The 25339-nt window shown below is 43.8% G+C and overlaps 1 protein-coding gene across 5 annotated transcripts in view; it reads right to left on the bottom strand.

Annotated features, from left to right (window-relative positions):
* TPP2 (tripeptidyl peptidase 2) overlaps positions 1 to 25339 on the bottom strand; it is a 64918-nt gene that overhangs the window by 33234 nt on the left and 6345 nt on the right. For 3 of the 5 annotated variants that reach the window (XR_007131523.1, XM_047756531.1, XM_047756534.1), the window contains exons 2-10: positions 25099 to 25227; positions 18435 to 18530; positions 16178 to 16303; positions 13218 to 13342; positions 9226 to 9389; positions 7086 to 7240; positions 6362 to 6438; positions 3850 to 3977; positions 1089 to 1188 (exon numbers count right to left, since the gene is read on the bottom strand). Coding sequence is in view for 4 of the 5 variants with exons in the window: in XM_047756531.1 (XP_047612487.1) it covers positions 1089 to 1188; positions 3850 to 3977; positions 6362 to 6438; positions 7086 to 7240; positions 9226 to 9389; positions 13218 to 13342; positions 16178 to 16303; positions 18435 to 18530; positions 25099 to 25227 (1100 nt within the window). In the remaining variant the exon portion in view is untranslated. The remainder of the gene's footprint in view (positions 1 to 1088; positions 1189 to 3849; positions 3978 to 6361; positions 6439 to 7085; positions 7241 to 9225; positions 9390 to 13217; positions 13343 to 16177; positions 16304 to 18434; positions 18531 to 25098; positions 25228 to 25339) is intronic. The other 2 variants (XM_047756535.1, XM_047756533.1) reach the window with 1 other exon arrangement.

Genomic DNA, 25339 nt, shown 5'->3' with positions numbered 1-25339 from the left:
GGAGGAAAGCAATTAAATCTGCTCACCTCGGCGTCAGGAGGAGCAGGGGCACCAGAACCAATGGGCAACTACCTCGCAAGGCCACTTCCCCAGGACGCAGCAAGTTTCCTCCTTGTGACTGGACAAAAGCGGTGTGTGTGTGTGTCTGTCTGTCTGTCTGGGCTGACCTGCGGCCTCTGCCATGAATCTCAGGTATATGTACAGAAGGACAGTAAGTGAACGTCATGGCTCAGAGGCCTCAATGGATGGGCTTTCCTCTTGTCTGCAATGAGCAGAACTCACCCTTGTCTGTCAGGTCTAAAGAGCACCGTCCCGGAGAAGTAGGCGGGACACACACATCATTCTAGACCTTCTAAACGCCACGTTAAAAAAAAGCTAACAAGAAGATGAAATTTTTGTCACCTATTTTACTTAATCCACCATATCCAAAATACTGTCATTTCAACACGAAATCAATAGGAGAGAATGAGGTCATCAGCACCATTTCTGCACAAAGTGGCGCAAATCTGGTGTTTGCTGCACACCGTGCGCACCCCAGTTCAGACTGGTCGTGTGACACGGGGCTGCCAGGAGGGACCCACGCCCACCGGGCGCCTCGTCAGGCTTTGGCTGAGCAGGGTTGGCGGCGATGGAGCCCGAGGCGATCGCCAGCGTGTCGTCCCCAGACGCTGGCCCTGCTCGGCCCCGAGTAAAGGAGCAACACGTCGCGCAGGTTCCCTCCTCCCAGAAGAAGGGCCCCGAGTTCCTCCCCCAACTGACTGAGCCAGGGCTGCTCCTGGGAGAGGAGGGCCCCCTGGTGCAGCGCCTTCCTCCTGAGATGGGCTGGTGGCAAGTAGCTTCAAACAGGTGCCAGGGAAGTGGCGGGCCTGTAAAGGCATTCTCACCATATAACCAGGTGACAAAAGTAGGTCACACGTCCCTGGGTAGCGTGTGCTCCCTGTCTACTCAGACAGCAGTGAGTAAAAGGATGTTCAGGAGAATGTCACCCGTAATATGACAGACAATGAGATTCGGGGGGATTTTCACTTGCTTTTTGCGTGCTGTCGATACACAGTACCTGTAACAGTCCAGGGACACTCTCAACCTACCTGGGGCCTCTGGAAGACCACGTGTACTGGTTTGCAGGTAACTTCTCTCGCAGCGAGTACTCGGCAACCATCATGTCAGGAGAAACGTAGGCACCAACCCCTGGGGGCAGATGTGGTCATTAACAAAACAGCACAAAATACGGACCCTACCTCTAAACTCACGCAGCCGTAGGACCCCACTAAGTTGCCTGCTCTCCCCACACCTCAGTTCTACCCGACAAAATGGAAAGAGAAGAGAATAACCAGGGCAAGATTACTACATGCCAGACATTACACTAGGTGCTATGCTCTTGTGTTACCAGAATTGTTATGTAGACTAAATAATGTACATTAAAAGGGGGTGTATGTGTAAAAGAGAAAGAGAAATGTGTTTTAAACTATAAAACTGTAACTCAGCATAAACAAAAGAAGAAACTGGTTGGTCCTCATTTTATAATGACTATCATGGAGTTCCTGCTGCGGTGTGGCATGTTAAGAATCTGACTGTAGCAGCTCAGGTCACTGTGGAGGCACAGGTTCAATCCCTGGCTTGGCCTATCCCTGTGACATAGGTTGCAGCTGCAGCTCAGATTCAATTCCTGGCCGGGGAACTTCCACATGATGTGATGTAGCCATTTAGTTTCTGGTTCTCTCTCTCTCTCCTTTTGTATTTTTTTTTCTTTTTTTGCCACACAGGCAGTATGTGGAAGTTCCTGGGCCAGGGATCAAACATCGATGCCACGCAGCAGCAACAAGAGCCACAGCGATGAGAAAGCAGAAGGCTCAACCCGCTAGGCTATGAGAAAACTCCCTGGGTGCAGTCATTTAGAAAAAGGAAAAAAAGACCACTGTATCCAAAATTCTACTGATAAAGTTGGCAGTAGCCTTCCTCTAAAAACAGCTGCAATAAGCAAATAAAAACACAGTGTGTTATAATAAATCTGCAAATGCAAACTACTTAGACTCCAAAAACATAGAACGTAGAGATTAAACTCAGTCCCTTCCTTCTAGAAATGTGGAAACAGAGCCTAGAGAGGTTGAAAAAATTCACTGAACACAATGGGCAGCAGAGATGAGACCAGAATCCAAGTCTACTAGCTCCTCTTCTTCTTTACAACTCGCACATTTTCAGAGCAGGAGGCTGGAGAAAATGAGCAAATTAGGAGCACTTAGGCTAGTAATGCTGCTACATAAAACTGTAATCATTTTTTGTAAAATTTAGTTTAAAGCTTTCAGTGAATCTGGGGATAAGAAAATGACACAATACTGAGCACTGCAGCAGAGGGGCGCACTTTGATCATTAGGTACTTTTCAGATCTATTTTCTGTTTCACTTTAATTTGTGTCCTTAAAAATATCCAGAGCTCTGCAACACGCAACGGATGTATCACTGGCAGACACTGATGTCTTAACACAAATTCACAGAATTACTCCATCGAGAGGTTTCAAACTACGTAAAGCAAGCTACACCTTGCTTAAAATTTGTCCATAGATAAAAGCAGGGATAAAAGCATGTCCCTATAAATATAAAATCACTGTTATTTGAAAACAAAAACATCTTTAAAAGGACCAGTTTCTATGCTCAACTTTGATGCCCAAATGTTTCTCTATACTAGCACCTCTAATATGTACACATCCAAGCAGTTATTGATGGATATACCGGGAAAACTGTCTGGGACCAGTTTTCATAGTCATGCGTTCCAGCATAAATGTAAAGAAGCAAAAGCTGAATTTTGATCTCTAATTTAAAAATTAACAAAAAAATTCTAGGCATCATTTACTACACACTGTATCTCTCAAGTCATCCTCCTAATTCATGCCTCATATTAAAAAAGCAAGGGTTGGGTTTCATGTTTTGTGGGGTTTTTTCACATAAGGCAGCTTCTGTAGGTATAATGGAAGACAGTTTTACTATTTTCTTATTATGACTGCAACTAATTTTGATTTCCTACAACTTTTTTTTTTATTGTCTTTTTAGGGCTGCACTCGTGGCATATGGAGATTCCCAGGCTAGGGATCTAATTAGAGCTGTAGCCGCCAGCCTATGCCACAGCCACAGCAACACCAGATCCAAGCCACGTCTGCGACCTCCACCACAGCTCACAGCCACGCCGGATCCTTAACCCACTGAGCGAGGCCAGGGATTGAACCCACAACCTCATGGTTCCTAGTCAGATTCGTTAACCACTGAGCCACGACAGGAACTCCCTTACGACTCTTGTTGACAGGCATTTTTCCCGTTTCATTACAGTGACACAGACAACCTCGCATCAGATCCTAAAGACCAGAGTGGAAGAAAAGCCACATTCATGGAATAAGTGTGTTTCAACAGCTTTTCTCAGTAACGAAGCTCCCTTCCTCTGTGCCTAAATCTTTCCGCCTGTTCCAAGAGAAATTATAATAAGCAGTCATACCTTATAAATAAAAAGTGAAGCAAGCATCTTTATTTCTGCTGTTCACTTAGTCTGGAAAGCGCTTCCTCTGCTTGTCCCTACCCACTGAAATCCTCATTCCCACACTTCTTCCAGAAAGCCTGGCCCAAATTGCCAAAGCAGAGGTAAGCGCACTTCCGTCAGCCTGAAGCGTGGGATCTGTCCGTCCACACCTGCTCCAGTCTGCCTCATGGTAAATTCCAGATCAGCGCATCTACTAGATTTCACCTCCTGAGGGTCTGCTTGAGGGGTGTGTGTGTGTCTTGCACGTGGTAGAGATTCAGTTAACAGTGGAGTAACTGAGTTTTCTTTGGCTTGTTTTTAGGTCAATTTCTAAAGCAGGAAACTAACCTATCACACTTGATGTGGTTCCACCTGGACACCCGACCGTAGAAAGGCAGGGACCGTTATTTCCAGCACTCGAAACATAAATTATATTATGCTTCCACACTGCTTCACTAATTACTTCACAAATTCTCCTGAAAAAGAGAGAAAGAGAGAGAATTCCTTTGAAAACATAAAACTGCCCCACTTTTGAAGAACTATAATGTGAAAATATTCTCAAACATGGTTTATGTGAAAAAACAAACTCAAACCGGGGTTCCAAGGAGTGGAAGTGAAAGGCGGCCAGAGATGAGGAGGATGCTCCAGCATCACACGGGGACATCCTCCACCCACAAGGGCTTAGCATCTATCCCCCAAGTGTCTACAGGGCCGCACCACGTGCAAATGCACGGCTGAGGAGATTTCGGCACACCCACCACTGCTGGGACGTGGTACAGCCGCTTCCAGAGACACACTCGAGCTGGGTTTTCGTTTAGGGAAGGGGTCAAGAGGCCAGGCTAAATGTGGGGAAAATGCTAACACAACGCTGAGTACACGTGGGGAAAAGAAGCCAGAGAAGGACCAAAAGCCAAGACGGAAACACCAGCAGCGACCGGGCAGTGGGGCACCAGGGGCCCCACCTCCACCCTCCCCGGAGAAACGTGCTCCCAAACGACTCCAGGGGCTCCTCTGTACAGCTGTGACTCGTGACGAAGGCGAGTGGGGAAAGGAGGCACCGACGAACTTAGAGAGGAAGATTTAAAATCCAGGAACTCTGGTCAGAGCCTAACAGCGACCAAGAACCATGCACCGGTATTAATTAGAGGAGATGAGGTTAGGCCACAAGGAAGAACAGGGTCAAGGACACTCGGAGGTCATAAACCTGAAGGAAAGCACGTCAGGGAAAGAAGACTTTTTTTTTTTTGTGGTCTTCTTGCTATTTCTTGGGCCGCTCCCGCAGCATATGGAGGTTCCCAGGCTAGGGGTCCAATCGGAGCTGTAGCCACCGGCCTACGCCAGAGCCACAGCAACGCGGGATCCGAGCCGCGTCTGCAACCTACACCACAGCTCACGGCAACGCCGGATCGTTCACCCACTGAGCAAGGGCAGGGACCGAACCCGCAACCTCATGGTTCCTAGTCGGATTCGTTAACCACTGCACCACCACGGGAACTCCTCCGGAAAGAAGACTTTAAACGAGTGAACGTCAAAGGGAGACAGAAAAACACCGAGGTAAACGAGACACAGAAGCAAGAGAAGGGGCAAGATTATGTTCACGAATCAAACGATGGAAGGCAGAAGACGGCAGGGTGCCAAGGGCAGGAGAGGAGCGTCTCGCAGGGACCCGGGAAGACCTGGTTACTGCCTGCAGTGCAGTAGCCTGCAGCATCTGGCTGGGCCAGATCTGCATTTGGGAGGAGCTCTATCAGGGGGCTTTAGAAATCTGACGGCAGCTACACAAGATGCAGGTATACAGGACGCAGGTACACAGGACGCCAGCTATACAGGACGCAGGTACACAGGACTCAGGTACACAGGACGCAGGTATTCAGGACGCAGGTATACAGGACGGTGGGGTGGGGGTAGAGGGAGAGGGACCATAAATTAAGACTCCAAATGAGGTACCTTCAGAGTTACCACTACGAAGAACAAAAAGATGCGATAACAGGAGGTCAAGGCTGAGCCAGTGGACTTGAGGCGGGAAGACCCCGAAGGGCAGGGGGACCACTGACGGATGGACGGACCGAGATGTGGAAACAGGAACAGTCCTAACATCTGAGTTTCGTGGAAAGGTGGAGGCAGCATGAAACAGAGAGGGTTTTGGCTAGTTTTAGAGCTACCAGACCCTAGACACGTCTGTGTAATAGTAACCGCCCGGGGAGGGGAGCAGTCCTTAAGGAAAGAGGAGGCGGGAGCCGGACCCGAGTGTGGACCCGGGGCACGTCTTCCATTACAGAAGGCCGGGCAGGGCGCGGGGTCAGAGCCGTCACAGGAATGGCCCTTTCAGTCCCTCCATTCTCTCTGGGAAAGAGAGAGGCGAGGACATTGGCTGCGGAAAGACAGGGAAGGTCGAAAAGGTCTCCAAGCAGAAAAGAAGGCATCAAATGGCCACCCTGGAGTGGAACAGCACGTGTGGTGTGATTACAGACGACGCTGAGTGACCACCTGCGACTCGTGGTCACGAAGTGGGACAGCAGTGTGATCCCAGCAGATCCCGGCAGGTGAGGCGTGCAACCACTGACACACGTGGTTCCCGCCAGTCTAGGTTCCATCAGGTAAGCACACCTGCAAGAGCTCAGGCTGTGTGTGGATGAGGCATGCGGATGCTGGACGGGCCATCTGGTCTACCCAGCTGGGGGTGGGGCTGGGGGGGAGATGACGACACCACAGATGTGACTGGGAAGGGGGGCTGGGGTCCAGGAGACAAAAATTCACGACTGCCCTTTCTCAGCGGTGATACTCCATCCAGCTATAAAAAACATTCAATACTCTTCATGAGCTAAGCTTCTGCGGCTGATAAGCGTCAAAGAACACTCACCCAGAATTTGGCCAGTGAGTTGCTTCTCCATAGCTGTAGTTGACAAGATCACACTTATGATTTATAACTTCTATCATCTATTAAAAGATTAACAGTCCAGTTTAGACAGCAATCTATAGAAACAGGTTAACCGGTAAAATAAAGGCATGGAATCCCATAGTTTCTAATAATATTTATATTTCTAGTCATACTCTAATTCAAATCCAAGTGTGTAAGTCACTCCCAGGCATATGGTTGATAAAAAGAAAAAAAAGGTGGGGCTGAGGTGGGGACACAGAGGACATGAGGTAATCAATAAAAAACCAACCAGCATTTGCAGGACAGAGTGAGGAAGAGGGGGATGGCTCTTACTGAAGTGGAAATTCATTACAGTAAAAACGTAATTCATATGTTAACATGATATGTAAAATAATAAATTCTTCTTATGTTAATGGGAACCAGCTGGCCAACAAATCTTTTTTCCTTTTCAAAAGTACCTCCACATAGCTTGCTGAGTGAGCAGTATAATACAAATAATACTTTCATATTTCTCAAAAAGCTTTATCCTAATAATTTTTGACGAAAATATTTTGAAATGAATTAAGCATTCTTGCTTTTTAAAACAAAGTCCTATACTCCAAATGCAGTTTCACATATTTCTGGAAAAGCAAGACCACTTTATAAAGCCTGGAAATACCCAACATCATCCATCATTACTTGCAGCCCATAGCTCACAAATACTCACAGCTCTGATGAGGCCTGTGCCTGTTTCCATTGTGCTTAGTCTGGTATCACCAATCTTGATGGAAAGAATCTGAGCACCAGGTGCTACGCCATTCCGCTCCGGTTCTTCGGGAAAATGCCCGGCAGCGATACTAGCTACGTGGGTTCCATGAGCTCCTAGAGGCAAGAAGGGGAGAAAAGGATAAAATGTGCTCAGAGACTTAGTTTTAACCATTAAGATTCCACTGGCATACTCATAATCACAATAAAAATAACTGAATAGAAATATACTCTCATCTTAACACTTCATATCATCTTAAGGCTTCTAACAATAACTCGCAAAAAGGGACTGTCAATTACATACACCCTCTGCCACCCAGATTCTGTCCTGTTCACTGAGAGCAAAAATGCAGGTCACAAAGGTGAGAAAGTATTTGCAATATATAAAACTGACACAGAGCTTACAGCCAGAACCTCATCCTTCAAATTCAAAAGGAAAGCGGAAAAACTCACTGCCTACAGTGGGTGAAACATCTGAAAAGGCATTTCCCAAAAGAGGATAACCGAATGACAAGTCAATGTATAAAAGAGGTTTAACTTTATTGGTCACCAGGAAAATGCTAATGAGAGCCTTGCTGAGACACCACTACCACAGCTCTGAGGCTGACATGACAGCTCTGCGGGTGGATGGAGATGGGCCCTCATACTCTGCTGGGGCTGGAGAGGGGGCAGCCACTGTGAAGAAGAGCCTCGAAGTGTCTCAAGAGTTACGCAGGTACCTGCCATACCCAACCAGTTCTCTCAGATACTGACCCAAGTTCAACCAAAACATATTTCCACACAGACCTGTACACAAATGTTGAGACAACCCACATGGGAACGGATCAACAAGCCGTGGTGGGTCCGTGTGAGGAGGTACGACTCAAGAGGAACCAGCTGTTTATCATCAGTAATACATGGACTCAATCCATCACCCTGCGATAAGGCAGGCAAAAATCCCAAAGCTTTTTTAATCCCATTTACATAAAACTCTAGAAAATTTTAGAGGCAAAGTAATCTAGAGGAAGAGAAAGCAGTTCAGCAGCCCACGAGCACGTGGGTGGAGACAGGGCTGGACTGCAAAGGAAGACAAGCCAGATCTGGAGGGTGATGGGTACATTCATTCCCCGGGTTGGGGTGATGGTTTCCTGGGTGGGTGCATTTGTCAGTACTTACCAGACTGTGTGTGTACACGTCGGTGCAGTTTCCTGCCCCTCAGCTACACCGTCACAGAGCAGGGTGGGGAGGCAAACAGCCGGCTGGCCTGCTTCGCTCCCCTTGCTCTCGCCCCAGCATAACCACTACCCTCGAGCTGCTGGGCATCTCCTCCCCACCTGTACCTTTCTATTGTTCACACCCACACACACCACACACCCATAAACATAATATTATCTGGCACGTTTAAACTTCTACGCAAGGTTTCATCAATACATTTTTTCATTGTCTATGTATCTGAGATTGATGCAAACAGGTACATATAATTCATTCGCTTTGATTACTACATAACGTATTCCACAGGATGAGTAATTGCTAAAAAATCTCTTCTTTCGTAGATGGGTATTTAGAAAGTTTACGGCTTTTTTGAAATCACACAGAATACTGCAGTGAGGACCCTTTTACGGGACCATCTGAGCTTATCAGTGAATTTTCAAGGGTTAATAATCTGGAGGTGAAATTATCATAAGAGGAGTTACGTTGCTGTATTTTTTGTGGTTGGACCATGCTTATGCTCGTGGAATGGATCCTACATGGTTCTGACTTTAATTTTTTTTCTTTTTTTGCTTCTTAGGGTTGAACTTGCAGCATAAGTTGGTTCCCCACCAGGGGTTGAATCGGGGCTGCAGTCACCAGCCTACACGGCAGCCACAGCAACTTGGGATCCGAGCTGCTCCTCATGGATACTAGTCGGATTCCTTTCTGCTGCGCCACGACAGGAAGTCGTGGCTGTGACTTTAAAAAACAATACCTTTCCAAGGAATCAAATCCCATCCACTACTCCAGACCTGGTTTTTAGCAGGGATCACTAGGCTGAATTCTCCAGGAGGCTGCCTTGGGCCAGAGGCGTGTATCATCCTACCACTGTGTAAGCTCGTCTCTGGTCAGTAAATCTGAAACAGAAATACCTCCACTGGTCACAATGGAGAGCAGGTTTCCCTCATCGTAAATGTTCACGGAGTAATTCAACATCTCCGCTGTGCCAAAAGAACCATATTCCTGGGCCTCTTTGTAGTTTCTCAAAACAGTCGATTTACTCAAATCCCCATCTTCATTCGAATCAATGCAGGCTCTGTAAAACGAGAATAGAGAGAGAGACTGAAATTTATCTTTCTAAAAGTCATATCTTGTTGTTTCTTGGGTATCTTCTTAATAGTCTACCTACTTTGACCACAATAAACACGGTAACTGCCTGGTCTGAATTCCTCTGTTTCATAAAGTCATCAATAAAGATTAGGTTCAAAAAGCTTATAGAAACCAGTCCTTTAAATGAAGCCACGTACAAAGAGCTTCAGGAACTGTCCCTCGCAAAACTCCAGGCAGAAAACCATCTACCCACCAAAGAAATCAGACCAAAGCTTAGCCCAGACCTTTAGAATAGTTTAGGATGATTCTGACACACAGTTCAGGCCTTGCTTCCGGCTGCTTCTTTTAGAAGTGACTTCATGAATCCAACAGCACGCTCAGGCTACTTGAAACTCGGTGAACCATATGCAGTCTCTGTTTACAAAAGCCCTAGGCAAACTTTTACTTTTCACGAAAAGCATTTTCTACATAGTTTTATGGTTGTCCTACCTGCTCTTTCCTCGTGCTGTTAAATTTTTAATTTTTAAAATACGTATTCCAAACACTTTAGTAGAAGAAAGATTTAATGAGACTAAAATTAAAAAGTCATAAAGGAAATACGTCATTTAAGGGTCAATTTTACGTGTTTAGCTATTAGACTTTTGTGCTCATTTTTGTAAATAAGAGCTGTGTTTTAACAAGCTAAGTCAGTCAATCACGGTTGCTATAATGTGCTCATGGAAGCCCAGTAGTATAGAGAGGACATTATTAGAAAACTAACACGCCTTAGTATACTGCATTAACAAATAACGATTTGGAAGAAGACTCTCTGAACTCATCAGTTGGTTCTATGTACTGCAATGGGTGCCTAAAATGACTCACGGCACTTGGAAAAAGACATACGATGGAGCAAGACACAGGCATGGAGCAGTTAAAGGAAAGCGAGGAAGAGAACACAAGTGACTGGAATCAAAACCGAGGTCAGCAGGTGGAATGGACGCCGCCAAACCTCCTCATTTGCCAGAGCAGCCCTCCTGACCCCATCGCGCACGTGCCGGAGAGCGCGCTGCAGTCCCCGTCTCTCCCGCGGCCCAGGACCCACTCGAATTTCTACCAGTCCCTTCACCGTCCCTGGGTCCTCCCCTTCTGGCTCCAGCCCCGTTCCTGTGCACTGCCTGGCCGGCCTGCGCAGAGATCTTCCTTGCTGCTTCCTGGCTGCTCGCAGCTCTTTCCAATACGCGCCTCCAGAGGCTGGAGCCCAGGGAGCAGCTCCTAGAGAGGCCGCTGGGTACAGAGATGGTACCGGCCAAACGATGAAAGGATGAAACCACATCGTCAACAACGTTCTCAGAGCAAAAACACCGACACACTTCACAGAGCATGTCTTATAACCACTGGCGACACAGAGTGACTCAACAACTCAAGCACCGTAGCAAAATGCAAGCAAAATTTAGTGACGTCACTACCTAACACCACAGGGCGAGGGTGTGAGTTTCTGAAGGTCTGGTTGGCCTAACTCAAGGGACAGGGGTCAGGACACGGAGAAAGCAGAATATGAACACGAGGCCCGTGGGCAGGACTGGAACACGTGCGTGTGGAAAGAATCCACACCTTTCATCAAACTCTCAAAGGAAACCTGAGATGACAAGGTCAAAACCATAGCAAAGAAGCCAATTAACAGTCTTCCCTTGACGCAACCCTCTATAAACAGTGTTTTTCTAACCAGGTTTTCTCCAGGTTTTCTGAGTGACAGTGTTTGACCCCAGGCTTCCTGACAAACACTCAAGGGCAGTCACACTAGGTTTCCCGAAAGTGCAGAGGCCGGGATTTACCAGCCAGTAGGTGGGCAGACTCGGTCACCACACAAAGAAAACAGGGACCCTCAGGCCACTTTACCTCCTCTCAGAAATGGCTGGCATTTCTGAAAGGAGTAATGAGAATACCTGCCGACAGTACCCAGATTCGCCCTAGGGCATTTGGGATCTTTGAGGTTCACTTCAAAAAATTCTAGGTCTAACTCTGAGATGGGTCGGGAAGTCACAGCCCGACACAACATGCAGTATTCTGCAAAAACACTAGGTTTATCTCCAGCAGCACCTGAAGGCATGATTCTGCTGTATTTCTCTTTGACTATGCTAACATTTTCTCAAGTGTTTTCTAGTCCTTTCAGATTTTATTTCACTTAATGTTTGGTTAAACAACACAAAAATTCTACAAGATGTCTCAGAACACTGCTGACAAACTGTTACACTCTATCACTGCTTTGTCAACCACCTTTAAAGACCAAGGGAATCTGGAAACATATACCGGTACCCTGGACCCCCGACCCCAAATTCCTTTCCCTTTGGACAAAGTAATCTGCAGTGTTTTCAGCATCGGTCGGTAAAACTTGAATCGAACCCACCATTGCTCCACTCCTCAAACCCTGATGATTTTAAAGTATTTCCTTAAGTCCTTTTGCATATTTTGCAGGAAATTTTCCTCATCTACTGAATTTTGTATGCAGTATTTTCCTCATATTTAACCTTGCCTCCTCACCCACAACCAAACTCAAGAAGGTTTATCACTGGGAATGACTCTATCATGTTATAACACATGTATGTACCAAAATTGGTTAAACTGGATATTTCAACAACTTTTTAATATTACAGACATGTGACGAAAGCTTCTGCAAAGCTTTGGGGGAAAAAACTGTTCACATGCATCTGCATGTATACACACCAAAACACGTGAGAAATATACACAACTGCATGAATAGTCACTATCATCTAGACTGAAACAGTTACACGCAAACAATTTATTACCGTTCTCTGTCCCAAATGGAGCAGGGATTTCTTACCCAAATGAAAATCTTAAGATCTATTATCAAAGATGACTAAGTACCCACATCTGCCGGAGGAAGGCCCCCTTCTAAGTTGGTGCATTATACTCAACAACTGGAGACAGGCATCAAGTCGCACTATCTTGTTCTGTGTTTGCCACATCTCAGGAAATAATTCTTTACATGTACGTAGGGACGCAAACTACAAAACACTATCTGATCTCAAGTTTCAATAAACCAGGGACCCAAAACACGTCTACGCCTAAATATCTGTATTAAGAACACACTCCTGCTTCTACGCAAACAATAATTCAAGAACGCGTACTAGCCAATGCCCAGAAAGACATGTGCAGTGTATGATTCCTTAAGGGAGAAACTGGAAAATATGCACAATGGGTAACCTGGTATAAAGCACCATCATTAGCAGCAGAAGCAAAAGCAACAGCTTACACCTACTGAGTACCTAGAAACATCACATTTAATTTTCACGAAACCCTCTAAGTAGACCCAGTTATCATCCCAATTAACAGATGAAGCAGTAGGCCTGGAAAGGTGAGATAAAGCGTTCAAGGTCACACAGCCAGGATTCCATCCCAGAGCCGAGCTCCTCAAGGCTATATCACACTGCCCTGTCTCTACTGGCCAGTCGCCGCCCACCCTTCCTCCTCTGCCGGTGGAACAGTCACAGCAGACGCTCTGCACTTACCTTCCAAACCACCCAGCTTCAAGCAGGAACGTCTCCACATGTACCGACCATCAACCTGCTAACATCTGCTTAATGACTACTCTCTGGTTAATGAGATAAGCTTCCTTAAAAGAGATAAGGGTCAGCATTCGAGTCCAAAATTCCAAGAGGTTTGAAAGGCTGATTCAAAACTACCTAAAAGCCCAATCTTTGCTCAGTGATATTAATGTCACGTACACCCAACCTCTGGACAGTTCTAAGGATGTAATATTCTTCCGAGTAGATAAAAACATTTTCAAATAAAGATCTATAAAACACAGACAGCTTACCTCCAGGTCTCCCCATCATGCCACACCAAGCAGTCGTACACAGGGCCAGGATCACTATACTTTTTCTCAAAAGAGTTGAGCAGCTCCACTTGACTCTGAAGCTCCTCCTTGATTAGTTTGTTTGCCTGGCAATTAGAACACACTTTAATATTAGAAAGTTGTGTGCCCTTGAAAAGTGATAGAAACATATAACCCAAGACACAGTGTAACCCCCAAATAAAGTCATGTTACTCTGGAAAAAATATAAGGGAATTTTCTTTTTATATCTATGCAACTTGAAGTTCAACTTAGTGGCAGGTATCAATTAAACTGTCAAAGTACTAGCCAATACAAAAAATACTTCTTTTCCTCTGTATCAGACTCACTCATGACAAAGCTGCAACCGTGCTACATGCTGGTGGTACCACGTGGCCAAGAGTGTTCATCACGCATTTGTGTGTGCTCTCTCATTCATTTTCAAAAGTAACACGAAAATTGCTTTTGTATTTATCAACTTTTAGATTTTCTTTATCAGAACCCTTTCCACTTCAAATTTGTTTCTTAAAAACCTGGATAAATAATAGGAACCATAAATAGCTTTACCTCTTTTAGAATTTGCTAAGTTCCATACGTACTATATTCATGACCGAATCCATACAAGCTGTTGACCATTCTGATCTATGAAAGTGAGAAATTCACGCCTCAGCCTGGGCATTTTTAAGCTCCATACTATATTGAGCTGCCTGAATAGTCCCAGTGAATAAAAATTTCATTTTCACATGTTCCTAAGTTGTGCTACATTTTTATTTATTCAATTTATTCCATATTTTCTCCCCCAAGAAAAAAGACAATTATATAGACATTTCTAGTGTATAAAATAAAGTGGATACTTAAGTTCAGATCTTTTATAAAGTTAGTTGTCTGTATGTAGCACCTGAAATGCTACTTTTCATATGTCTCCAGTGAGAGGCTGAAGAATATTGACCTAATAGAAAATTATATAGCTGTTAAAAAGGATAATGTACACAGATTAAGTAACTTTCATAGTTAAATGTGTATGCAGATTATATGGGCCAGTGCTCCTTGATCCAAGGTGCATGTTAATTAAAGCTCCTGAAGTGTTTTAAAAATGCCTGCCTCCCCCCTTGCAAGGTTCTGATTTAATTCCTCTCTAGGGCACAAGCACTGGGAATTTTAATTTTTTAGCATCCTCATGTGATGCTAACAAGAAACCAGGGCTGAGAACCACTCATACCATTCCATTTCTGATTAAGAAATGCATGCATTAGAAGACCTAAATAGATGTTTCTCCAAAGAACACATCCAGATGGTCAACAGGTACTTGGAAGATGCTTAACCCTGCGAATTATCAGAGAAATCCAAGTCAAAACTACAATGAGTTATCACCTCACACTGGCCATCATCAAAAAGCTACAAATAATAAATGCTGGAGAGGGTGAGGAGAAAAGGGAGCCCTTCTACACCGTTGGTGGGAATGTAAATTGGCACACTACTGAAAAATAGTTACCATATGATTCAGCAATCCCACTCCTGGACATATACCCAGAAAAGATGAAAACTCTAATTTGAAAAGATACATGCACCCCAATGGTCACAGCAGCACTATTCACAACAGCCGAGACATGGAAGCAACCTAAACATTCAGCGACAGATGAATGGATAAAAAAAGATGTGGTACACATACACAATGGAATATTATTCAGCCATAAAAAAGAAAGAAATAATGCCATGTGGGGCAATGTGAATGGGCCTAGAGATTATTACACTAAGTGAAATAAATCAGAAAGAGAAAAACAAATATATAACATCACTTATACGTGGAATCTAAAAAAAAAAATGATACAAATGAACTTACTGACATAACAAAAAAGACTTAGGCACAGAAAACGAATTTACCAAAGGGGAAAGGGGGACAGGGAGGGATAAGTTAGGAGGTTGGGATTAACAGATACACAGTACCATATATTAAATAGATAAACAAGGACCTACTGTATAGCACAGGGAACTACATTCAATATCTTGTAATAATCTATAATGGGAAAGAATCTGAAAAAGAATATACATATATATGTATACATAACTGAATCACTTTGCTGTACACCTGAAACATTGTAAATAAACCATAGTTTGATTAAAAATTTAATTAATTTTCAAAAAAGAAATGCATGCATTAAAAGAAAAATTCAGAAGGAGGAACAATCATCCCTGGGGGGTGGTATTTCAAAGCCCTTCACTTGCTAAACTTTATACACTTGTGTTGCCCCAAAGTTTCCACAATTAGCACTTATTTTCATAATAAGGCAAGACATTATTTTCATTTTATAAACTGATTCACAAAAATTTACCAGTGAGAATGGAGAACGAGGGGAGTTCTCATAGGCTTCTTGTGGAATTGGTGTGATCACTTTATGACCCACCAAAAAACATGCATGAGAATTTTCAAATAGGATTTTTCCTACTAGCAAAAACAAAGCAAGTACCAATCTGCAGAACAGATACATAAACTGTGGTCCATCCATCATAGAGCAACGGCATGAACTATTGCCAACACCCCACACATGGATGAATCTCACAAAAAGCACCCTATGAAAGCAGCCACACGTAAGAGGACACACACCACCGTATAATTCCATCTTACAACATTCAAAGTAGGTAAAATCTGTTAGCGTCTGAAGTTAGGATGGTGGCTGCTGGGGGGGGGGGGGGCACAAGAGGGGCTGTGGTGCTGCATATCCGAGGTGCCCACCTTGTGACAATTCATGACTAGACACCGAGGATTTATGCACTTTGACGTGTGTTCTTTATTAAGAACTTTCAAATGATTGATAGATCATATGTAAACTGACTTTAGGATAAATAAGCAAAGAAAAATTAGTAAAATTAACTTAAAACTTTTGGAAAAAACAGTCTACTAAGTTCTCCAAGTACTGCTAATTCTCTAAGAACATGGTAATGTTTACATCAAAGCAACTGGCACCAACTTGAGAAGGGCAACTGTTGGCAACATCGAACTCTTCCTGTTTTCGACAGGCTTCTGCAAGGGCCACTCGGTGAACAGGGTCCCAAATTTTTTCCTTCCGTTCTTTCTGCAAAGACAGAAAAATGACCTCACAATGAAGCTGACAAACACTCAGGTAAAACTTAGACAGTCATTTATATGTGAACTTGGTTGTTATACAACACAATTCTCATGAAGTTTTAAAAAAAACCTGTTTATAATGAAGTTCATAAAGCAATGAATAAATTATTAAAATTGATTAGTTAATTCACTGCACCTAGGTTTTAAGAGTCCCAAGTTTTCAGTTTACCAAGGCACATCCAAATGTACTTTTATACATCAAATTAAAATCCTTTATCTATGCTGATGGGCATGCAGGCATCCTCAGCCTCCTTCCTCTCTAAGCTTATCTTTCCCACCTCTTTGACTTGATAGGGTTCTTTGCTACTGAAACTGGTCTTGCCACCATCTCCAGTGTCTTGAGCCAAGAGTGCCTCCCAATGGAAGTCAGGTAATTAAAGAAATGCTTTCTAGGAAAATAATAACTTGACCGGGGCAAGGAAAGGGATCCATTTTGACTTACCCACTCTATTTGCATGTTAATTTGTACTGTAACATAGTTGATTAAATTTAATATAATGCATAAAAATATTGTGATATCTAGGTGCATTTCAGCCTCAAGTTTTAAAATAGTATCCAATGAAAGCTGAGTTACACATTTATCTTTTGTAATTTTTTTTTCAAATGTTGGAATCTGACAAGTAAGTAAAGGTCATATATATAAAACACTGAGTAACTTCTTACCGTTCATTGAGCCCTGGAGAAGCAAATCCTAAAACTGGACTGGATAAAAAGGTCCATAGGTCTTATCCACAAGGCTCACTGGCAAGGATACATCTTGTTTGAAAGGTGAAACCCCAACCTGTATTGGCTACTAGTAGGATCAATCCTCTAAAGCAACCTGTCAAATACAGCAGCCACTAGGCACATGTTGCTATTAAAACAACTTTTAGGAGCTCCTATAGTGTCTCGGCAGGTTAAGAACCCAACAGAGTATCTGTGAGGATGTGGGTTTGACCCCTGGCCTTGTTCAGTGGGTCAAGGACCGCTTGATGCCATGAGTTGTGGCAAAAGTTGCAGATTCAGCTCAGATCCAGTGTTGCTGTGACTGCGTGTGGCACAGGCCTTCAGCTGCAGCTCTGATTCGACCCCCAGCCCAGGAACTTCCATATGCTGCAGATGCAGCTATAAAAAGAAGGGGGGAAAAAACCCTTAATATTTCCTTAGTCACACTCCTACGTTTCAGGTTCTCCGTGGCTGCTATGACGGGTGAATGACGAGCATCTCGAGCATTCCCTTTATCACGGAAAGGCCAAGGGCACTGTTATTAAAGCAGGCTCCTTATCACTCAATTTATAATTCTTCTCTCTCTAATGACAGACTCTTTCCTATACTTCAGCTGCTTTAGGTCTGAGTAATCCTTTCTCTAATAGCAAATGATGATGAACTGGGATCAAGAAAGCTAGTTAAACAGTAGGGAAATGGGGCAAATCACCCCAGAAACAGTAGCGACGGGAAGAAATAAGGTGGTCCAGACTTTAAATCGACTGTCTTTAACGTCTCTGAAATTTAAAAAAAAAAGGAGTTCCCGTCGTGGCGCAGTGGTTAACGAATCTGACTAGGAACCATGAGGTTGCGGGTTCAGTCCCTGCCCTTGCTCAGTGGGTTAACGATCCGGCGTTGCCGTGAGCTGTGGTGTAGGTTGCAGACGCGGCTCGGATCCCGAGTTGCTGTGGCTCTGGCGTAGGCCGGTGGCTACAGCTCCGATTCGATCCCTAGCCTGGGAACCTCCATATGCCGCGGGAGCGGCCCAAGAAATAGCAACAACAACAACAGAAACAACAACCAAAAAAAAAAAAAAAAAAAAGGCCTTCAAAAACCCAATGAGGTCCATCCCATTCTCCCAGAAAAACCGAGATACACAAAATCTGAATGTCATTTCGAGGTATTCAGATTCCCTAAACTTCCCCTGCACCCAGGACTAAGAACCATGAAGAGGTAACATTCCGCTGAACAGACTCTTTCTTTAAGCAGTCGTCATCTGGACGCCTCCCAGACCCCCGAATAATTACGGTAGTGAGATTTTTAGGACGTTTATTCATTAGTATGAATAAAGCTTGAGGAAGAAAAGAAGTCACTGGTACCAGAGTGGACGTTACCTGTATCCTTTCCTTGAGAGCCTTTGGGTAGAAATCATAGCCATTTTTTATGCCAATGTGGTATCTGCCTGAGGGATTTGTCCAGCTTGCAGGAATCTACAGGGAAAGAAAGAAAATTTCTCACTCACTAAATGCATCTCAAATCCTATGAGATAGCACTGGGGAAAAAAGTATTTTACATCTATCCTGATGGCTCACAGAGCAGTATTTTTAATATCTAAGTTATTATCACACTTAGTATCTCTCTGGCTCCTTTTTTTCTTACCAATGAGATGCTTTAACCAAATACCTTTCGTTTATACAATGCTTCATAGTTTATAAAGTGCTTTCAACAGCATATCAAGGTACAACATTATAAATCAATTATACTTTAATTTCAGAAAAAAAGTAAAATAAATAAATAAAATTTAAAAAAAAATACTAAAAAAAACAAAACCAACCAAACAAACAAAACCCAGCACATCAAACCACCCAGGTCTTCGTTCCCAGGCATCAGCAACACCTCCCCTTCTCTTCGAGGGGAAGGGGAAGTAATTCGCAGAAACCCTTTCCCCAAGCTGTCCTGTAAGAACGAGACCTTTGCTCTCCTCTGCAACACTACGAGGATAAGCCCAGATACTAAAAAAAGAGCTCTGAGTGCTTAAGAAGAAAGTTCTAGAAAATCACGTTGACTGCACATAACATCTTAGTCTTTTCAACTATCCCAGAGTATTTAAAAATAACACCTCAAGCTTTAATTAACAGGATGATGTCAAGAGCATGTCCACTTTGCAAGAGGAGAATGCAAAGAAGCAAAAAGAAATGAAAAGGCTGACCCAAACCACAGGAAGGCTGGCAAGAAAACTGGAATCTAGTTTCATCATGGAGACACGAACTCGGTGTAAAGGATGTTGGATTTAAAGGCAGACAGACCTGGCTGTGGGTCCAGACTCTACCACTAACCGAGTGGGATCCGGAGGCTTCTGCTTCCTCACGTGTAAAAGGAAGGACATGATCCTTACTGCCTGATTTGAGTGAACAGTAAGATGCATGAACGTCAACCAGCTTGAAATGTCAATCAAAAAAACAGTGACTATTCCTATTCTTTGTCCTCACAGGACCCATGATCACTTAAAACAGCTCTTAAATGTGTTCAGGTTACGAGGTTGAACTACCGAGCACTCAGAGCTGGTGGACTGGCCCACGAGCCTCCGATTCTCACCAGTGCCAGGATCTTTAACCGACTCAGCCCCAAGTCCCTCTTTGTCAAATTATTCCCCAGGGAGGAATAAATAATTAAAACTGCAAAATAATCAGGTGTTCAGACAATCACAATGACTTATAATATGCGTGTGATACAATAAAAATAACCCAATAGACATGATTTATATTTAATCAAAATGAGACCAAATTCTGCAGGGTCCAGGACACCAGAGCCTCTCAAACCACCGCTATATACCTTCTTCGCAGTAAAAAGCAGACTAGTTACTTACACAAATGAAACCAAAAAAGACAAAAATCAGAAAAATGATTTACAACCATGGTTCTGCTAGCTAACCTTAACTAAGAGTAAAGCTCTCTTTATGCTGAGGCAATGACAGAACATGCCATTTTACATATGTGGACATTCTACTTACTTACTTACACAAATGAAACCAAAAAAGACAAAAATCAGAAAAATGATTTACAACCATGGTTCTGCTAGCTAACCTTAACTAAGAGTAAAGCTCTCTTTATGCTGAGGCAATGACAGAACATGCCATTTTACATATGTGGACATTCTACACAAATGACGTTATTTTGCTGTCTTTTAAGAATCAAAGCGTTTTATTTTGACCACTTAAGCCGCTCTCTTTAAAAGACCTTTAATTGCATGGGAACTACGATGTGGAAGACTGATTTTCATATGAGAAACGGAACCTCTCTTACTGCTCATTACACTTCATTTCCCTGAAACTTTTAAAGAGAGGCTGCCTGGTGAATTGGTTTCTTAATGAGCCAAGGGTCGTCAGGAATTGTTGATGTTTCCCTTGGGCAGATCGTGTTGAGTTTTTTTGCCTCAACGCTGTATTTCAGACTGGCCAGCCTCAGGGCACTGCCAGGACACCCGACAGCTTCTCCTTTGGCAGCCGCTGCGTCTGCGGTGCTAGCCTTGGCCAAGGCACGTCGTCTCTGGACTAACAGTTTTTTAATATGTAAACCTTGATGATTTTTTTTTTTAAATGTAGTAAAACTTTGAAAAGCACTGCGCTCCCTTCCAAAACACTAAAATTAGAATACGGAAGAAGAAAATACCAAAAACCCAAAGGACAAAGGATGGGAAATGAGGCTTCAGAAGCCAAAAGTCACCACATGTTGAAGGTTGCAGAGTAAAAGAAGGCCCACGAAGTTAGTGGGGAAATTATGGGATTTTTCTCTAGCTTTTTTCTACTTTTTTTTTTTTTTTGGTCTTTCATTTTTGGCAATCTGATGAGGCTATTTCTGGGCATGAATTTCTTTGGGTTTATCATTCAACTTCTTGAATTGGTAGGTTTACGTCTCTGCCAAACTTGGATCGGCCACTACTTTAAAAAACAAAAAACTTTTTTAGCAGACAACTCCTTTTCTTTTCTTTCTTTGGGGGAGGGGGGGAATGGCCATTTGTTAAGGACAAGTCCCTAAAGCTATGTTAGTTATTTTTCAATGTTTTTCTCTTCGTTATTCAGAATAGATATTTCCTACTGACTAATCTTCAAGTTCACTGACTCTGGCATCTCCATTCTGCTACTGCATCCACCCAGTGATGTTTTCTTAAAATTTCAGTTATTGTAAATTTCGCTCCGAAAATTTCCACGAGTGTTTTCAACAGCTTCTACAACGCTGCTGAGTGTATTAGTTATTGCTGCGTCACAGGTCACCACAAGCTTTGTTCCTTAGGAGAACGCACATTTACCATCCTACACATTCTGTCAATCAGAAGCTACAGCAGAGCCTCACTGGATCCTCAACTTGGCTTCAACCCAGGTGCTGGCCAGAGCCCTGCTCTCATCTGGAGCTTAACTGCTGATGTGTCTGGTAGAGTCTGCTTCCCTCCCTCTCTAAGATCCAGGGCCACGGATTCTCATTGGTTGCCTGCTGGAGGAAGGATTTAAGACACAAAAAGCCCTAATCAAAAAGGCAAAGGATTGATGTCCAACTGCATCAAATTTAAGAGCTCCTTCTCATCAAGACATCATCTGGAAAGTGAAAATATGGGTACAGCGTGGGAGAAGACACCTGAAACACATGTGACCCAAGGGCAGGTAATCTCACAAAATTATTAAGAGAACAGACAACTCAATATTAAAAACCAAGGGCAAATGAACTCAAACAGGCACCTCACAAAAGAGGAAATTCGACTGTCTGAGCAACATATGAAAGGTGCTCAATCTTCATAGTAATTAGAGAAATGCAATTTTTTCATTTATATTTTTAATTTAAAAACTTTTTAAAAATTATATTTGAAGAGTTCCCATTGTGGCACAGTGGAAAACGAATCCGACTAGGAACCATGAGGTTGTGGGTTTGATCCTTGGCCTTGCTCAGGGGATTAAGGATCCGGCCTTGCCGTGAGCTGTGGTGTAGGGTGCAGATGTGGCTCGGATCCCGCGTTGCTGTGGCTGTGGTGTAGGCCAGGAGCTGTAGCTCGGACTGGACACCTAGCCTGGGAACCTCCATATGCCAAGGGTGTGGCCCTGAAAAAGCAAAAACAAAAAATAATATAAAATAAAATTTCATTTGATTTATTTACAACGTTGTGCCAATTTCTGCTGTACAGCAAAATGACCTAGTCGTACACGCATATATATTTTTTTTCTTATACTATCTTCCATTGTATTCTATCCTAAGAGATTTGGTATGGTTCCCTATGCTCTATGGTAAAGACAAATGCAAATTTAAACCACAATGAGAATCAGCTAGATTCTCAGCCTACTTGCAAAAAACTGAAAAGCCCAACCAAAAAAAAAAAAAAGTGTTAGCGGTGCAACTATTAAAACTCCTACATACTGCTAGTGGAAATGCATTTTCGTACAAACACACAGAAAACCTGTTTGGCTTTACCTAGCAAAGCTGCATGTCTATGACTCAGCAACTCCACTCCTAGGTACACACTCTGGAGATACCTGCACATGTGTGCACAGGATATGTTTACAAGAATGTTCTCTAAAGCACTGTTAGTGATAGTCCCAAACTGCAAAGAACTCAGCGGTTTACCAGTGGAAGGGACAGAATGTGTGCAAACGAACTATGGCACAGGCACAGCAGTGAGACCGAGCCCATCACCACCCCTTGCACATTGTGGCTGGTCTCATAAATCTAGCAAACACCCAGAAAAACAAGACAAGAAAGGATCCATAAAAGAGGCCATTCACATAAAGTTCACAAAGAAGCAAAACTAACAATATATTGCATGTATCCACATAGAGATGGTAAAACTGTAAGAGAAAGCAAAGAACTGATTGTCACAAAGGCCAAAATATGCTGTGACCTGGAGAACACAGCAAGCTTCTGAGGTCTGGCAATGCTGCCTTATCCGGGAGCGGATAAGACGGTATCCCCTTCAGTTCCTCATGAAATTGTACAGGCGCGTTTCACGCCCTTTTCTTTTGGCCTGTACATTTTACCATGCAAGGTTTCGTGTTTCCAGTCATTTTTCTGCTTCCGCCTGCTCCCGAGAGCACCCCTGGAACCCACCTGCAGTTTCTCTAGGGGACTTAGGAATGAGATGACGGGACTGTTGAAAGCACCTTCAAACACCAGACACTGGGTGCTTTAAACAAGAGAAACTACTCTCTCACAGTTCTGAAGGGGTACGAGATCAGCGGGGTTCTGGGGCGGCTCCCCTCCTGGCTCGCAGGCACAGCTTTCTGCCTGTGTCCTCATGGAGCAGAGAGAGAGCAAGCTCTCCCTTGCAGGGCACCCAAGAGGGCATCCATCCCACCATGAAGGCCTCAACCTCACTACCTCCTCTAACACTAGTCAGCCCCAAAGGTCCCACTTCCTAATACCATCACATTGGGTGTCAGGGCCTCAACATGAGTTCAGGGGTCACACATTCAGTCCCTAAGACATGAAAAAAGAAGTAAAAGTTGGATATTATTGCCTGCCCTCTGCCTGTAGTATGCAGATTCTAGGATGACCCATCGTGCTCCCTCCTTACAGAGGCAGAACCACAAAGATGAGATTATGCCATCACCCCAATCACCCCTGTGATTATGCTACGGTAAGTGATACGGCAAAGGTAAAGGGGTTTTTCAGATGCAATTAAGGTCCCCAATCAGGTGACTGAGCTAATCAAGAGTGCCCTGGTAGGCCTGACTTAATCAGATGAACTATTTAGAAGAGAGACTGGGCCATCCCCAAGGTCACTGAGATTCTCCTGCTGCCTTGAGAACTGTCTTCAGTTCCACAGCTACAAGGAATGACTTCTCCCAGCAACTGTGTGAACTTGGGAGAGAGGGATCCTGAGCCTCAGCTGAGACCACAGTCCAAAGCAACACCTCACCGAGGTCTTATAAACCTTGAGCAGAGAAGCCCAAACCAGGACCCACAGGAACCATGAGATGGTAAACGTAGGAATGCACGTGGTGAGCTGCTGTTCGTGTTAAGCTGTTACGCAGCACAGAAAACTAGTACACTGCCATCCCAATCTCACCCAGAAGACAAGGTCTAAACATAATTCAGGGAGACGGTAAAAGATGAGAAGAGTTAGATACAGCTCTTTAGGCAGCTAAGTAATCACAATTTATCTTCCCAACTAATTCTGATTATTTGAAAAGATACAGAGTACAGCATCACAATCAAATTCCTGCCATCTAGCAAACTCTTCAGCTAGTAGATCACGAATCGCTTTATGTTTGTTTCCTAATCTCCTTTCATGTCAGGAGACCCCAGCCCTTCTACCAGGTACATGGAATAAGACAATGCCAGACACTTAAGTCCACGAAAATTAAAGCCTAAACATTTCAAGTTCCCAGAAGGGACAGGGTGAAGGCAAAACCACATTCTGATCACTCTTCTCATCTTTCCACTTAAAACTTAAAATTTTTAGGACCCAGCAGCCATTCTGAAACAGTAACTTCTACTGAGGTGAACCCTAAAGGTCCACACCAGCTGGTACCCACACCCTGTAAAATCCCCTCCCTGGAAGCCTGTGCTGACCTACTGACCCGCCTCTGGTGAAAAGAACATGGCAGAAGTGATGGGATGTCACTTCCAAGGTTATTTAATAACGAGACCACGGCCTCCGTCTGGGCTCTCTCTTAGGCTGCCCATCCTGGGGAAGACAGCTGACGGCTGTGAAGCAGCCACATGGAGAGGCCCGTGAGTTCTGGAATCAATCCTCCTGATAACCACAGACTGCCCCTGCCCAGCCACGCTGAGCCTCCAGATGAAACCAGAGCCTGGGCCGACAGTTAGCAAGCTCAGGAGAAATCCCGAAGAGAGGCACCCAGCTAAGTCACTCTCGGATTCCCGACGCACAGAAATCGTAAAACAGTAAGTACTTGCTGTTTTAAAGCATAACGTTTTGGGGTAATTTGTTACATGGGAACAAGTAACTAAGGCCATACATTTCATACCATGAAATGTAAGATAAAAACCTAAGATGCCGTGAGGCGAGAGTACAAAAAAAGAAAACAATTCAGTAAAAAAATAAAACTCCAACCTTAAGCACTCTTCCCGAAAGGCCAATGAGTTCACCGTCCTTGGGCTCTGCCACTGTGGCCGTGTTCACGTCACCACTTCCCGTCGTGTCAATGATGTCAATGATTTTCGGTTTTCCATCCGTTGTAACCTGAAAATTAAGAGACCATTCAAATATAAACTAGAGATTTTTGTTTTCACCCTTAAAGCAATGTCAGACCCCATATACATGTGTGCGTGTGTGTAACATATCATATAAAATC

Source organism: Phacochoerus africanus, chromosome 13 (genome assembly GCF_016906955.1).
Source record: "Phacochoerus africanus isolate WHEZ1 chromosome 13, ROS_Pafr_v1, whole genome shotgun sequence".
In the NCBI taxonomy this organism is placed as follows: Eukaryota; Metazoa; Chordata; class Mammalia; order Artiodactyla; family Suidae; genus Phacochoerus; species Phacochoerus africanus.
The sequence above is the reverse complement of the archived record's forward strand: the minus strand, read 5'-3'. Positions and strand labels throughout refer to the sequence as shown.